The 16,482-nt window shown below is 42.4% G+C and overlaps 1 protein-coding gene across 1 annotated transcript in view; it reads left to right on the forward strand.

The window, feature by feature from the left end:
- IRAG1 (inositol 1,4,5-triphosphate receptor associated 1) overlaps positions 1-16,482 on the forward strand; it is a gene marked incomplete at its 5' end in the record, with an annotated part of 123,606 nt that overhangs the window by 80,044 nt on the left and 27,080 nt on the right. Inside the window, 5 exon segments of the mRNA XM_080816891.1 lie at positions 4,198-4,321; positions 10,228-10,258; positions 12,703-12,843; positions 13,320-13,451; positions 14,739-14,880. Coding sequence (XP_080673017.1) covers positions 4,198-4,321; positions 10,228-10,258; positions 12,703-12,843; positions 13,320-13,451; positions 14,739-14,880 — 570 coding nt within the window.

Below are 16,482 nucleotides of genomic sequence, written 5' to 3' on the forward strand. Positions count from 1 at the left end.
TGCTAGATTGCTAGATGTACTTATTTTAGATAAAAAGTATGAAAATTTAATTGAACTTGAATTAAAGCAGAGTGAAACTGTAGGAATTGCTGAATTTTGGCAATTTCTTCCTCCAGAAAACAGAGATTAGTTTTTTAAAGTTTAAAATATACATTATGAAATGCATTAAGAGTTTGGAGTCATTGAGGTACTTTTTTTACATTCCATGTTTTAAATTTGGATTATTGACTTCCTACTGAAAAAGATGAAAGTGACAGCATTTCTTCCCACCTTCATATTTCTTCCTATCCTTCCATCTCCACAAATACAAATGATAACTTATACTTTTTATACTGTCAAGGCTTTACCATCTACATTCCGTTCTGTAAATATAATTTCCATAGTTAGTTAGCCCTAAACTTATATGTAAAAGGATTTAACGCTGACCATCATTCCCTTTACGATGGCTCACCATTACTTAGTTTGTGATTTTGATTTATGTTTTGTTTAGCTAGATTTTATTATCCAATAGTTTTTCTAGAAGGGCTCAAAGGTGCTGTTTCCTGAATTTTAGTACGTTTAAAAATGTTATCTTTATTCTTGAAGGACAACTTGCATAGTTTTAAATTTTGGGTCATTCTTTTCCTCAGAACTTGGTAGATGCTACAGTGTATTTAATGTTGTAGAGAAGTCTGAGACCAGCTGATTTCCAGCTCCCCTCAACCTCCACCTCTCCCTGTAGATGGCTTACTCTTTCCACAAGGGCAGTTGGAGAAGCACTTCTTTATACATACGTGTGTGTGTGTGTGTGTGTGTACGTGTATATATGTATAAATGTATCTATGAATTGTTCCTTTTGTTCACTAGTTCAAAGACACCACAATCTGTAAATTTCTCAACAGTATCTCAACTACAGGTCCATTATTTAATCTCTAAATATTTCAGTCTTTCTTTCTTAGTTGCTATGTAGTTGCCATGCCATTGTTCTCATCTTATTTCTTTTTGATATGGACATTTTCACCTGGATTTTCTCTTTACCTAAATATATTGTGAAGGTCAATTTTCATTGACTCCTTCCAACCTTATCTGAGATCCCTGTCCTCCCTGCAGTGCTTAGCTGAAGACTGGATATTTTATGTTTGCTTTATTACTGCTTTGGTGGTAGGGAAAAGGGGAAGTTCAGATGGAGCTGTGTGTAGTGGTGTTTGTAGGATTGGTTTCTGCTCTTTTTCTGTAACTTTGTTTATAGTCCAACATATGAATTTATTACACTGCAGTATGGGCATATCTTATGCTTTTAGGTGAGTAGTAGTGGATTATAGATAATTTCCCCAATTTAGGGTAGAATTGCAGAGACAATCAGCCCAGGTGTTTATTTTCCAGACTTGGCTCAACTATTCCCAGCAGCCATTCTCACTCCCCTGTCAGATAGAGGAAAGGAAAAATAGACAAAATCCAAGGAGTTTGGCCACTATGCTATTTTTCAAAAGTGGTGGTCAGGGTTAGGGAACAGCTTCAACTGGGGCTTTCCATGTGTCTCCTGCCCACACTTTATTGGATGGGCTTGTTTTATTCTTTTTTCTTTTGTCTTACATTCTGGTAAATCCCTCCATATTGTTTGAGATAATCAGCTCTGGTAGAATGCTGTGCAATCATTCTGCTTTTCCTCTCCCCTCTTACTCAGTAAGAAAAGCAAATAGCAGCACAGGAAGTTTTTTCTCTTGTTGGGAGTATTATTGTAGTGGCATGGAGATCCTTCCTTTCTGAAGAAACTTTCTGAATCTTCTGTGGAGGCTGCCTGCTCACCCCCTCAGTCTACTTCCCTTCTCATTCTGTGTATTACACTCTTGCCAGAATTCTTCCTCTTAACATCTTCCTCTCAGTAATGATTCTTTGAGGGAAGAAAAAAGGGCTATCAAGCGTGGGAGCTCTACATTTATTCCTAGCAAGTTCTGTCTTTCTCTAGCCATTATTTTTTTTCTGCATATAACTTTCTAAAAAAATTAACATATCATATAATGTATTATTTGCTTTGGGGATACAGATCTGTGAATCATCAGTCTTACCCAATTCACAGCTCTCACCATAGCACATACCCTCCCCAATGTCCATAACCCAGCCACCCTATCCCTCCCCCCTACCCCCCAGCAACCCTCAGTTTGTTTCTTGAGATTAAGAGTCTCTTATGATTTGTCTCCCTCCCTGGTCCCATCTTGTTTCATTTTTTTCCCTCCCTACCCACCACGACGTCCTGCCCCGCCTCTCAAATTCCTCATATCAGAGAGATCATATGATAATTGTCTTTCTCTGATTGACTTATTTTGCTTAGCATAATACCCTCTAGTTCCATCCACGTCCTTGTCTAGCCATTATTTTTAAAGATGATTGCTTTTTCTTATATTTGAGAGTTGCTGGTATATTTATGGTTTAAAAATTTTTGTAATTGTTGACTTCATGAGGTGGATGACTGGTTCTAGGATCCATAAGTTCTAGGATCACCCTTCAGACAGCCATCTTATCAGGGCTAGAAGGCCTCACTAGTTATTTTTTTGGTGGGGCAAGGGAGGTTCAACCTAGGCAACTTCTCTTGGCAAAAGCCTCTGGTATGGCTTTCATTTGATTATTAGTTCGTCTACGGTTCAATTAATCATATAGATTTCTCAGGAGTTCACTGCTTAATTATCTCTCTGCTGGGTGCAGTGTGGATACATAAAGGTATAGCAAGGCCAGAGGGAACACAAGGTTTATCATCTATCACATTGAAAAGTCAGAGAGCAGTAAGTGCCAGGACAGAACCCAAGAGATGACTGGTAGCTAACAGAACATCTAGTTCAATCTTATATTCAAAGCAGGATCACTGGCTACCCCATTTCTGACAGACGGCCCTCCAGACTTTGCTGGGATACCTTAAGTACCAGCAAACTCCTGAACACTGTTCTGTTATTGGAAAGCTCAAAATATTTAAATAATCTTTATCTTGAACCAAACTATATAAGTCCTCCTCTCTGCATGGTCTCCTTTGGAGAAACTTCTAATTCACATGACTCCCAATCTTAGCTGCACTTAGATGGCTACCACAAGTATACCTCTAGTCCCAATCTCTGGCCTGGCGTATAATTCTGGAAAATGAGCTGGCTGGAAACCTGCCCATGAGAGATGGTAGAACATGGATGGCTGGAAGTCCTGCGTGTGAATGTAAAGTAACCATTGTTGGGATGAAGATACCTGATTTGACCCAAGTAAAAGAGATTTGAGGCTTTTAATCCTAAAGGTACCGTAAGCCCATAGTAAGGTACAGTGAGTCTATGCTGCATGAATAACAAATGTCAATGCCAGGGACATTTGCCCATGTCTTCCTAAGTTAAGCGCTTGTTAGAGCATATCTGGGACAGCAACAATCAGAACGTGTGCAGGAAGGGGATGATTATCTAGAGGGCATAGGCCATAGTGGGTGATAATGAACAGATGGAAAAACAAGGGTAAAGCCTGGAGAAGGGAAGCTTTAGAGAGCTACAAGAGCTGTCTTCAAACAGGAGAAAGATTTATGGGAAGGAGGATACTTGGTTGGTTCTTTCTGCTCTCAGAGCACACACCCAGGATAGTTTTATGAGATAACAAAAGGCCGGTTCATTGGTTCTTTTGGCTAGGAGGCATCTATTTCTAGGATCTGTAAAAGATCTAGTGACCCTAACTTTACCCTGGAAAAACACTGTTTCTATTTCTATCTATGGGGATATGGAACCAGATTTCTAGGTAGGACATCAGTGATTGAGTCACTGAATTAATTTGAGAAAGAATAATTGGGCAACAGGGCTCCTGAGAAGCCTGCCAAAGAGAGGGGACTTTTCCAAATATTACAGCTAAAGAGCAACCAGCTTTCAGTTGCCAGAAACCAACCCTGAACCCCAGACACAAGAGCCTGCTTGGTACTGTGGGGAGCAATGGGGGGAACTAGAATTTAAAGCAGATGAAATTGGTTTGAAATTTGACTATGAGTTACTAGTTTTGTGACTTTAAGTTATTAACCTTGCAGAGTCTTGACTTACCTACCTGTAAAATAGGATGATTAAGTTCTAGCTCATTGGATCATTGTGAAGATAAAATAAAGATTATAAAGCCCCTAGCATATAATTAAGTTCTTATAAACCGAAGCAAGATACCAACAGTGCTACTGTGGTTCCAGACATTTTATAAGTTAAGCACTTTGGTTTTTTTCAGGGCTCCCTTCTGAACTCTCCTCAGCTATTGAGGAAGAAGAACCAAAAACTGGCTTGGATGTCATGCCTAATATTTCTGACATGCTGCTGCGCAAACTGCGGGTCCACAAGTCTCTCCCTGGAAGGTAAAACGAAGGCATGGGTTGCATAAGACACTGTATTGGGTAGGCCCTGTGTTAGATTCTAGATGGGACACAGGGCAGCATGGGCCTTGATTTTTGACCCCAGAAAAATGAATGAAGGAGATAAGAGAGTATATCACTAAGTAATAGGAATTGAGTGGGTGCCTGCAAATGAGGCATCCTGCCAGGCTCAATTAACCTGGAGACTAAATTGTTGGGGGCCTGAGAAAGGCCATTAAGAGGAGAAATCAGATGTAACAGAACTCCCTGATTTGGGGGAAAGGAAAACAAGTTTTGTCCAGGGGATGTGATGTTCAAACTGCACACTATCATCACCTAAAACACAGTCATCAGAGCAATACTCAGAGGGGCCTAGCAACTAAGCCAGCATCAGGAAAAATGCCAGAAACAGGTCAGAAGCGGGTTGCATTCTGGAGAAAGGGGAACCCTCCTACATTGTTGCTGGGAATGCAAGCTGGTGCAGCCACTCTAGAAAACAGTATGGAGGTTCCTCAAAAAGTTGAAAATAGAGATACCCTATGACCCAGCAATTGCACTACTGGATATTCACCCTAAAGATACAAATGTAGTGACCCAAAGGGGCACGAGCACCTCAATGTTTATAGCAGCAATGTCCACAATAGCCAAACTATGGAAAGAACCTAGATGTCCATCAACAGATGAATGGATAAAGAAGATGTGGTATGTATATATGTATATATATATGTATATATATATACACACACACACACATACATACATAATGGAATACTATGCAGCCATCAAAAAATGAAATCTTGTCCTTTGCAATGATGTGGATGGAACTCGAGGGTATTATGCTGAGCAAAATAAGTCAATCAGAGAAAGACAATTATAATTTGATCTCATGGATATGAGGAATTTGAGAAACAAGACAGAGGATCATAGGGGAAAGGAGGGAAAAATCAAACAAGATAAAATCAGAGTGGGAGACAAACCATAGGAGATTCTTAATCTCAGGAAACAAACTGAGGGTTGCTGGAGGGGAGGGGATGGGAGGGATGGGGTGTCTGGGTGATAGACATTAGGGAGGGTATGTGCTATGTTGAGTGCTGTGAATTCTGTAAGACCGATGAATCACAGACCTGTACCCCTATAATACATTATAGGCAAATTTAAGAAAGAGAAACAGGTTGCATCCACAGCTGAAGGAGGGCATGGGTGGGGCCAGTTCATCTCAGGGAAGGCAGAGAGAGGCTGCCCAGAAGCAGGAAACCAAAGGAGAAGCATGGCAGCGCTCTGCAGGTTACAGAGCATGTTTACATGCTGTGCCTTTTGGTGTTTGTAACAACCCAGTGAGGCAGAAAAGGAAGATTTTGTTTCTCTTCAGTCAGAGAAAAGAGGCAAAGCAACATGCTAACAATTGACAGAGTCAGGAATTGAACTCAGGGTGGGCTGGTTGCAGACTCACTGCCTTTCCATTATACTAGGGGCCTGTTACAAGTATCCAAACCAGCACTGGTACTCTTGTCTGTAAGGAACAAGGCTGGTGAATAGTGTTACTGACTTCTTTTTCCTCAGTAAAGCTGAAGATCATTAGTATCATTAGAGCTCACCTCCAGTTAATTAAATTCCCCCAGCTTACCCAGGTGAGGGAAACTGAGCAGTTCTATCTTCTATAAGTTAATAGCTACTAGCTACAAACCTTGAGGCCACACTGGACCTGCATGGGCCTGCATGGGCCTGCATGGTCAATGAATTAAGATCAGCTTCTGAACCTGTGGTCCAGGCTCTCAGATTGTAGTCAGTGGCTCTCATGCATTGTGTCAATAGCTACATTGCCCATCCCCAAACTCCCTGCTCCAACCACTAAACCAGGCTCCCTCCTTCTGGCCTCAGTAAAGGCTATTTGCAGCTTAGGCTTGTGGCTGGGCCCAGAACTCTCTACCCCTGTTTTGGGGCTTGGGATAGATGGGCAAAGAGTTGCCCAGCAGAAGGAAGCCAGAATTTCAAGAATCCTTCCCTTAGAAAAAATATGGGGACATTATACTTGAGTTTTAATACAAAGGAGTTGGTTTCATGATCTATGTGGGCTATGTGAATTGGGACTGGACCATACCAAGAAGGAGCTCAGAGTGTCAGCAAATTGAATGAATTCAGTAGAAAAATCAGGTCAGGTCTGTTGATGCCTGGGTGGCTCAATCAGTTAGGCATCTGCCTTCAACTCAGATCATGATCCCAGGGCCCTGGGATCAAGTCCCACATTGGGCTGCTTGCTCAGCGAGGAGCCTACTTCTTCCTCTCCCTCTGCCCCTCCCCCGCTTGTGCTCACTCACTCATGCTCTTTATCTCTCTGACAAATCAATAAACAAAATCTAGAAAGAAAGGAAGGAAGGGAGGAAAGAAGAAAGAGAGAGAGAAAGGCAAGGTCTGGAGCCCAAATTAGGGATATGGTCAGTGGTTGATTAACAAGAGTGCAAAAAGGACATATCACTGGATCAAAAACCAATAGGAGCAATAAATAGGCACTTAATCAATAAGTAGTCATTGGAGTGCCTATTATGTGCCAAACATTAGAATGGAGAACAAACAGACACAGTCCCTGTTATTAGGGCACTTACATTCTAGGCAGAGAGACAAATAATGTTCAAGTAACTAAATGTACGATTCCAGACAGCAAAACTGCTAAGAAGACCATGAGATAGTCACATACAGGGAATAACACAGGAATGGAACATTGGGTAGAGGGTCAAGGAAGGCCTCTATGATAAAGTAGTAATTAATATGAGACATGCAAATGACAAAATGAAGTCATCCATGCAAAGATTTTGGTGAAGACATTTCCAGACAAAAAGCATAGTAATTTCAACAAATGGTGCTAGGATGACTTGATGCAAAAGAGTAAAGTTGGAATAACTTTAACCTCACACTATACATAAAAATTAACTCAAAATGGACCATAGAGCAAAATGTAGAGCTAGTGCTATCAAACTGTTAGAAGACAACATAAGAACAAATCTTCAATACTTTGGGTTAGTCCATAGTTTCTTAGATATGACACTAAAAGCACAAGCAATTAGAGAAAAAAAATAGATGAATAGTATTTCATCAAAACAAAAGTTTTATGATGCAAACAATACCACTAAGAAAGTGAAAAGACAACCCACAGAATGTGAGAAAATAAGGGATTTATTTCCAGAATATATCTGGAACTCTCTAATTCAATAAAAAGATAACTAATTTTTTTTAAGGATAAAGGATTTAAGTAGACATTTCTTCAAAGGATATATATGAGGGGTCAATAAGCACTGAAAGGATGTGCAACGTCAATCTTTAGGGAAATGCAAATCAAAATGTTAATGAGATACCATTTCACATCTTCTAGAATGGCTATAATAAAAAAGGTGGATAATTAATAAGTATTAGTGAGGATGTGAAGAAACCAGAGTTCTTGGTAAAATGGTGCAGCCACTTTGGAATAACAGTTTGGCAATTCTTCAAAAAGTTGAATATGGAGTTACCATATGGCCCAGCAATTCTACTCCTTGGTGTATAACAAAGAGAAATGAAAACATGCGTCTACACAAAAACTTATACACAAATGTTCAGTCACAGTGTTTTTCATATTGACCAGAAAGTGGAAATAGCCCAAATGTCCAATGACTGGATAAATAAAATGTGATATATCTATATAATGGAAAATTATTCAGCCATAAAAATGAAGTATTGATACATGCTACTACATGGATGAATCTTGAAAATATTATGCTAAGTGAAAGAAGCCAGCCACAAAAAGCCACATGTCATATGATTCCATTTTTATGAAATTTCCAGAATAGGGACATCCATGGAGTGAGAAAGATTAGTGATTGCCTTGGGCTGGGAATGGGGCGGGGGAAGAGGGATCACTAATGGGTACAGGGTTTCTTTTGGGGATGATGAAAAGTTCCAAAATTAACCATAGTGATTGATGGTTGTATAACTCTGTGAACATATTAAAAATTATTGAATTATAAATTATAAAAGGTGAAATTTTGTGGCATGTGGATTATATTTCAAATAAAGCTATTATGAAAGAAAGTGGGGATAAAAAAAGGAAAGAACAGTAAATGCAAAGCCCCTGGGACCACATTGAAGTGAGTGTGAGGAGCAGAATGGTCAATGGAGACTAGGAAAAGGAAAGTCTGGTAGAGGCTGGTTCACAGAAGATCCTGATTTTATTCTAAGGTCTATTTAAGGGAGTTTAAATTCTGAGGCAGGCATTGCCATCCCAATAATCTCATTTTACATAAACTGCTGGGCTTCCATCTTTTTTGAAGGCCCATGGCTCTGCCCCCTAGCTGTCTATACCAGTTCGTAAGATAGAGCTCTCTGCATCAGGAGCTGACCATGTTATGTGGCCTTTTTTTTTTTTTTTTTTAACTTAAACCACACCTCCTTGAGTCCTCAGGGCTTTGCACATTTTGAAAAAAAAAAAAAATGTGTTCTATAGAAGAAAAGCAGAAACTGAATTATCAAAATAGTAAGTCTGGTTAATAATGAAAATATGTGTATTTCACATACTATCCAAATAAAGCCAGGAGTCAAAGGCAAGCTGAGCAACATCTGATAAATTCATTTAAGCAATATGTGCTCTATATGACAGTCAAGATTATGTTGGCTGGCCCACAGAGGAAAGGGCCTGATGGGTGGGGTTGTGACAAGCATTGTAATACAGCATCAAACATCTTTGCAGTTGTTTGTTCCATGCTCTGTACTCTGCTGACTTGATGACCATGGGGTCTTGTTGCCTCATCCTCACAGGAAGGCTCTCACAGTCCTTTGTCAGGGGTGAGAAACAGCCCCTTGCAGAGATAACTGACCCCTACCTTTGCTCTTGGGGTCCCTTCACACCCGTCAAAGGGAGGAAGCTGTGTTTCCTGAGAATCTTATCGATGGCGTGCTCTGTTGCCAAATCCTATGACGCTGGTAGGACCCCTCCCAGTCCTCCCACCCCAGCACAGGAAAGGGCCTGCGCATTATTTACATTGTCTGGGTTTCAGAACAGGACTAGCTTTAGTCAACAGCAAGAGCAGCAGAGGCAGAGTGAGAGTGCAGAAAAAAGGACTGCTAAATGTGCGAATCACACATGAAGAGGAACCTCTCAGAATGATACCTGTGTGGGGGCTGGGACTTTCTTGCCTGGTCTCTAATTCCAACCATCAGAGGAGGTTCTCACTGTAGAGAAGAACTCTGGGCACCCTTTCCTACCTTGTATTCTCTGGCCCACATGCACTCTTGTCACAACTCTCAGAGACAGGAGAAGGGTCAGGCTTTACAGACCAGGGTAGCCCTGAAAAAATTATAAAGACTACTCAGATGTGTACAGTTTATAAAGTATGTAGCACATGCATTCTCTTACTAAGTCCTCACAATAAGCCCATGAATTAGTCATAACAGCAGTTAGCATCTCCTGAATGCCTACTCAGTGTGGATGTCATGTGTACACACACACACGCACACACATTTACACATGTATGCATACATAAACACATGTGTGTGTCATATATGTGTGAATATATTCACACATATATCTATATATACATATGTATACATATTTATAATGCTCCTGCAAGGTAGATATTATTCCCATTTTACAGATGAGCAAATTTAAATAACTTGTCTGAAGTCACAGATAGTAGTGGGTGCTGATGGAGGACTGATGCCAAGATCTAATATTTTCTACCACCCTTCCTCTGTAGGAGTCAATATCTGGGCAAATGTCTTATGATTACAGAGCTCACACAAAGGGTACCCTGCATCTTTTCCAACTCACCAATTCTTCTTACTGCATTCCTGGAAAGACATGGTCTGCTGGTTGTTCAAAGTCACTTTTTGGTTTACTTCATAGGTTGGATATAGTTCATTTGCATGTCTTTTCTTTTTCACAGTGCCCCTCCACTCACTGAAAAGGAAGTTGAGGTAAGTGATTCCAGTGCTGTATGAAATTTAGTGCCTGGGCTCGACTGGGTTTATTGAAAACATTCTATTTTCTAGCCTCTGCCCCTGACAATTTTGTACAAAAATGAGAACGTGTGATTGTGGGATAATATGGATATTGCGATCAGCTCTACTGAAATGCTGAGACTCCCACCCCAGGTGATGGAAGATTTTGGCAAATTTGGTCAGAGATGAGAAGGTAGCTGGGAATTCCACAGTTCTTCAAGAATGGTTTATGCTCTTTAAAAGTGTGACTTAGAAATGCAAAGTTACTGGGAGGCTGCAGAATTGAACCAAATTTATTTCAAAATTAATAACAGATGGTCAGATTTCAAGTTTTAAACTTTGGCCCAGAGGAAGAAGGTACTTCCCTTCTGAGGGTTCCAGACCTAAGGAAGGAAGCTCACCCAAGGTGGGAAGCTGTGCTGTCAGCTCATCAGCCTTCCCTGATTCCTCCTTTACTCCCCTTGGGGCTTCCTTGTCTCTGTAGAGATGCTATCCCAGTGAGGTTGTGAGTGAGCTGAGAGGAACTTGTCTGCATTTCATTCTGGCAAAGGGGTAGGGTAGATGGACAAAGACAGTGCGTCCCAGGTGAGGTGGTAAGGTAGTGAGGACCTCTGGTGCCAGCACTAGTTTGTTTCTAAGACAACTAGGTTGGAGTTGATAGAAGGAAGAGGGTAAGAACCTGGATGAGTCCAGAATCTTTTACTCCAGGTTGGGAGGTTATAAGGTTTTAAAAGTCTTTGTAGCAAGGTTTGCCACTGACAATAAGAAGATGAATATTCCCTTCCTGAGACCCAGTGGACTGGACAGTGGACTGGACAGCAGAGGAAGACACACAATGTGAAATGTCTCCCGGAGACAGTAACAATTACCTTGTACACAGATATTGCGCTTAGTTCATCACACACTCACATCCATCCTTTCAACAGATCCTCCAATCAGCTCAGTGAAGTTGGTAGAGCAGGAATTAGAACAAAGGAGGAAACCAAGTGATGAACTAATTTACCCAAGGTCCCAGACCCAGTGCTTAGCAGAACCAACATTTAGACCCAAATATTCTAACTAAATACAGGACTCTCTATATCACACTGCCATGAAGGGGACAACTCAGGTATAGAAAAATAAACATTGAACATTATTGATAAACTTGACTGGACTGAGGCTTGGTAGAACAGAAAATCCCCACTCACTGACACCAGTGAAGATGGGCTATGGGCAGTTTGTTTAATGGCCAGCTTCTATCTGCAGATGTATACTGACACAATTAGTGTTCAGCATGGTGACAACAGCACAGGCTTTGAAATCAAATAGTGTAAGGTTGAATCCTGGTTCTACCACTTCATGTCGCTCTGAACAAGTTAATGACCTCTCTGGTCTCAGTCTCTTTACCCACAATGTGGCCACAACAGTGCCTATTGCAGATGCTTTTTGTGCGGTAAATGAGTCAAGGTGCACAGAACTCACAGCAGTGCTAGCATATCGTGCATGCTTAATGAGGAGTAGCGTCCAGGGTTGCCATCATTGTTGTTATTGGGTCAGTTCAAGGCCTTTAGTTCTGTCTGAAGATGTCTACCCACTGTGGGCCATATCACATGTGGGTCTACCCACTGTGGGCCATATCACATGAACTCAGAAGGTCAGACAGTGTTAGCTCACCCCAAGGGTGTAGATCTGCACCACTTGACTCAGGGCAAACGAATGGTGTAAAAATGAAAGCCATTGCTTCTTCCTGTACAGAGTCCATCCGTCTATTTCTCCTCCCCAGTAGTTTCCTGTCATGCCAGGAGTTTCATGTTTGCTCAGTCCACCTTGTAAAGTTTCATTCATGCATCCCATATTTTTGGCATGGAATATTTGTTCCAGAAAACTTCTCCTAACAGAATCATACCTGGATGTATTTAATCTCCTGGCAGCTTCTTAAAGCTACGTTCTGTGCAGGATTTATAATACTCAGGCAAGATGCTGGTTGAAATTTGCTTTAAGTCAACAATGCTTATATTTTAAATGGAGTTTCTTTAAATAGAGTGGTTCCATGCAAAACCTCCAAAATGCATGTGTAATAAATCCTAGCATGAATCGAAACTGCTTCACAATCAGCTATGTTGGGCTGAGTTTACCTAAACCTAAATACAGGATGTTATTTTCTTGAAATTCAGGAAAAAGCAAAGTGTTATTCTTTTATTGTTTTTCAGTAAAATGCATTTGGTCTTCTGGTTCTGGAAAGGACCTAGCATGGACCTCAGGTTACTATTTCACCATCTTTTGTGCAGTTCACTATGAAAGGAGAATTTCACTTGTACACAGCTGTTTTGGTGACTGGCTCCAGGAGCTGATGTAAAACACTCATGCAAGAAACACACCTGTGACCTTGTTCCCTGTAATAACTCCTCCTAGCATCTCTCCTACACTCTTGTTCCCAACAGAATGTGTTTGTACAACTGTCCTTGGCCTTTAGAAATGACAGCTACACTCTGGAATCTAGAATTAACCAGGCTGAAAGGGAACGCAACCTAACAGAGGAGAACACAGAGAAGGAACTGGAAAACTTCAAAGCTTCCATTACGGTAATTGTGGATCCTGATGGGGGACTCCTTGACTGTCTCCCAGGGCTATGCCAGGTGTCCTGATTTTCTCAGTCAACAAGTAGAGTATCCTGACATGAGAAATCAGGCCAAGGCTCCAAGCCAGAGAGAGTCTTCCTCCGAGAGCTTGGAGGAACTAAGGCAGAGACCTGAAGGCCTGGTTACCTTGGGGGCTGTGAATAAGGCCTCCAATTCCCTGGAAACTTCTCAAGAGTAGGCTGGGTGACCTGGGATGGCAAAAGGAGCTCCTTAGGAACTAGAGACCTGGATGTGATTCCCTTCTTTCATGTCAGTCAGGTATAGAGTATCCACACTGGGCTTTTCGATCCCCAGAAGGTATAGCCCAGACCTTGCAGAGGCCACTCTTTTCAGCCAGGATGGGGACCAGGGCTTGTCTTGTGACAGCTCAAGTCAAGTCTTGGTATGGAGCCCAGCTGAAGCTCCTTCTCACTCCCCAGTCCTCAGCTTCACTATGGCACCACTGTGAGCACCGAGAGACCTACCAGAAGCTGCTGGAGGATATTGCTGTCTTGCACCGCTTGGCTGCACGCCTCTCCAGTCGAGCTGAGATGGTGGGGGCCGTCCGCCAGGTGAGCCTCTTCAGCTCCCAGCCATCTGACTAGCTCAGCTCTGCCCACAGTAACTAGAGCATGAATGTAAGCAATGACAACTACAGATTCCACTTACTGATGGCTTCCTCGGTGCCAGACATCCTGTGTACGTTATTGTGTTTTTATTAAGGTATTTCTGGTGGACCTCTAAACCCTTGAGGTGTTCCTTGGAAAAAGCTTTCTGTGAACATGTAAGTTTGAGAACTGCTGCGTACTACCTTCTTTTCTTGGAGATTTCCGACACATGTTGGCACCATCAAGGCTTTGAGAACACCTATAGTGAAGAAGCCTATTTAAAACTACCTGTATGTTTCCTAAATGTATCTGACTGAAGAACCACAAAATACCTATTCAACTCCCATGGAACTCGTATTTGGCAAATATGCTTTCAGGAAAAACTGCTTTGTTTCATTTACTCCTCCCAGCAACTCCGTAAATATCTTTTCCCCACAAAGACCTGAAGCTTCAGAAAGGTAATAGCACTAGTGTGCCGCACAGCTGGGATGCAGACCCAGGTTTGGCTCCCTCTTAGCCACTTTGAAGTCCTAAAACACACACGGCACCACCCTGATCCAGGATGGTGTCATGAGATCAGACTCCTGAGGCCCAATCTTGGCTCCATCAGGATTCACTGTGTGACCTCAGGCCATTTATTGAGCTCTCTGTGTTCCAACTTCTCCAGCCAATGCGGATGGTGATAGCGTCTGTCATATAGGCTTACAATAATATTTGCAAAGCGCCTAGATGTTATTATCACTGCTGCTAGGATGGTGCTCACCTGTTATGCTGCACTGGTTACATCAGCAGGGTGTTCCTGGGACAGAGCCTAGAGCAGTTCTTGTCGAATGAAGGAAGGACAAGCCACTGGGCGGTCCCACCCACCCCTGTGTTCTTCCGGGGAAAGGGCACCTGACTCAGCAGCACACCCAGGAAGTCACCCTGGCTGGGAGAAGCAACAAAGGGAGAGCTCAAGGGAAGTGGCTACCTCCAGGAAGCTTCCCTGACCCATTCTCTCAGCATGGAGGACTTTTCTACCTCTCATCTCCTGAGGCATTGTGGCTGTGCTTATTCTTGTCCTCCCTGAGTGCAAGTGCCTGAATCCCCCCCTCAGCTCACATCACAGACAGCAAACCCTTGGAGGGCAGAGCTGCATCTTTTAATTGTGTCCTTTTAATTCTTCCAGCCCACAGGTTAGGTCAGAGCAAACAAGTGTCAATAAGCCTTTCCTCCAATTGCCCTGTGCGCTCACGCTCTCCTTTCCTGCAGGAAAAGCGCATGTCAAAGGCAACAGAGGTAATGATGCAGTATGTGGAGAATCTGAAGAGAACATATGAGAAAGACCATGCAGAGCTCATGGAGTTTAAAAAACTTGCAAATCAGAACTCAAGCCGCAGCTGTGGCCCCTCTGGTAAGGAACTGGGCTCCTGCCCCCATCTTGGCCACACGGTGTGGGTCCCTCATGGCTCTAGGCCAGGATCACATCCATCAATGCAGCCTGAGGAGTTCTAGTTGAGCAAGGCTCATTGTCCTTGCCCAGTGCTGCCCATAGGGGCCTCACAGCAGCTGTTCAGGTGAGACTAGGGACCTAGAACCAGGAAACATGAATAGTCCCAAAGCAACTCCTGACACAGTGAACAACAGCAGTTGACCACTGATACAAAGCCATAGGCTACAAGAGCTCTCTCTACTTTATGAGAAGGACAGACCCCTGACCTTACAGTCTTTGTGCTTTGGAATACATACTAAGGAATTTAGGCTTTATCCTAGAAAATATTAGGGATCCAACCAAAGATTTATGTTCACATATGGAGTTTAGAATGTTCCCTCATTACAGTGTGGCAGTTATATTAGTGGGATAGAGCCAGAGACAGGGAAACCCACAAAGCTGCTATTACAATAGTCCAGGTGAGAGATGAGCCTCGACAGTGGGGATGGCATGAGATCCTGGCTAAAAGAGATATTCCTGAGATAAATTGTCATGGGCAAGACAAATGTTTTAGAGAAATACTCTTTAAAAAGTGTTCTATACAATTGCTATAGGAGCACAGAGATGATTATGCCTGAAGGAGTCAAGGAAGGTTTTACAGAGGGATGGCATCTGGGCAGTTTTTCAAAGTAAAAATAGGCATTCTCCAGGCAAGGGGGGAAATAGATCCCAAGTAGAGGAAACAGTGTGTACAAGAATGTAGGGTTGGAATGGAAAGGGTATGGAACAAAGAATTTGATGTGGTTACAGTGTTGGGAGTGTGATGATGACAGTTTGAAGGTAAGCCTTGGTAAGCCAGGGCCATATGCCAGGTCATTCTAATAATTTGGGCCTTTGTCCTCGAGGCTATGTGGAAGCACTGGTGAGTTTATACCATCTAACATGGTCAGATTCTATTTTCAGAAGATTTGTCTGACTTCAGAGTAGACAATACATTGGGAGAGTGTAGACACTGAGGTCTGGAGAGGCAGGTCAGGAGGCACTTGCTGAAGTCCAGCATGAGGAGGATGGTGCCTTGGACCAGGATCTCTCCTTGAGAGCCAGGGTCTAGGCTCTGGCTGATGAGGATGGTGTTAGCAGGAGAAAACAGACCTTTTAGTGACAGGAATCCCTGTGGAATGCAAACATCCGTGTTACCAAGAGCAGGAGGGGGGAAAGTATAACAGATGGAGGAACCTTTATAAACAGGAGGTTTCACGAGTTTCCTGGGGAATATCAGTGACAATTTCCAGAGTCCAAAGGCAGTGTACATATGCTCCCAACTGTCTGCTTTTGATCTTGGCAGCAAGACTCCTGACCCACATGCATCTGGGCCTGCAGCAAACTAGTTTCTGTCAGTGCTGGGAGTTGGAGAAGTTGCCACTAAAGAAACCCTAATATGTGGGCTCTTGCATTATTGTTCTGGAAGGTGCAAGGTCTGCTGTAAACTGCCCTATCCAAGATTTATGAAAGGAACAGTTACCCAATGAGTTTCATTCATTCATTCTAAAGACATTTATTGAACTCCTTTGCTGTCCCCCACAT

This window comes from Martes martes, assembly GCF_963455335.1.
Source record: "Martes martes genome assembly, chromosome: 10".
Lineage (NCBI taxonomy): Eukaryota > Metazoa > Chordata > Mammalia > Carnivora > Mustelidae > Martes > Martes martes.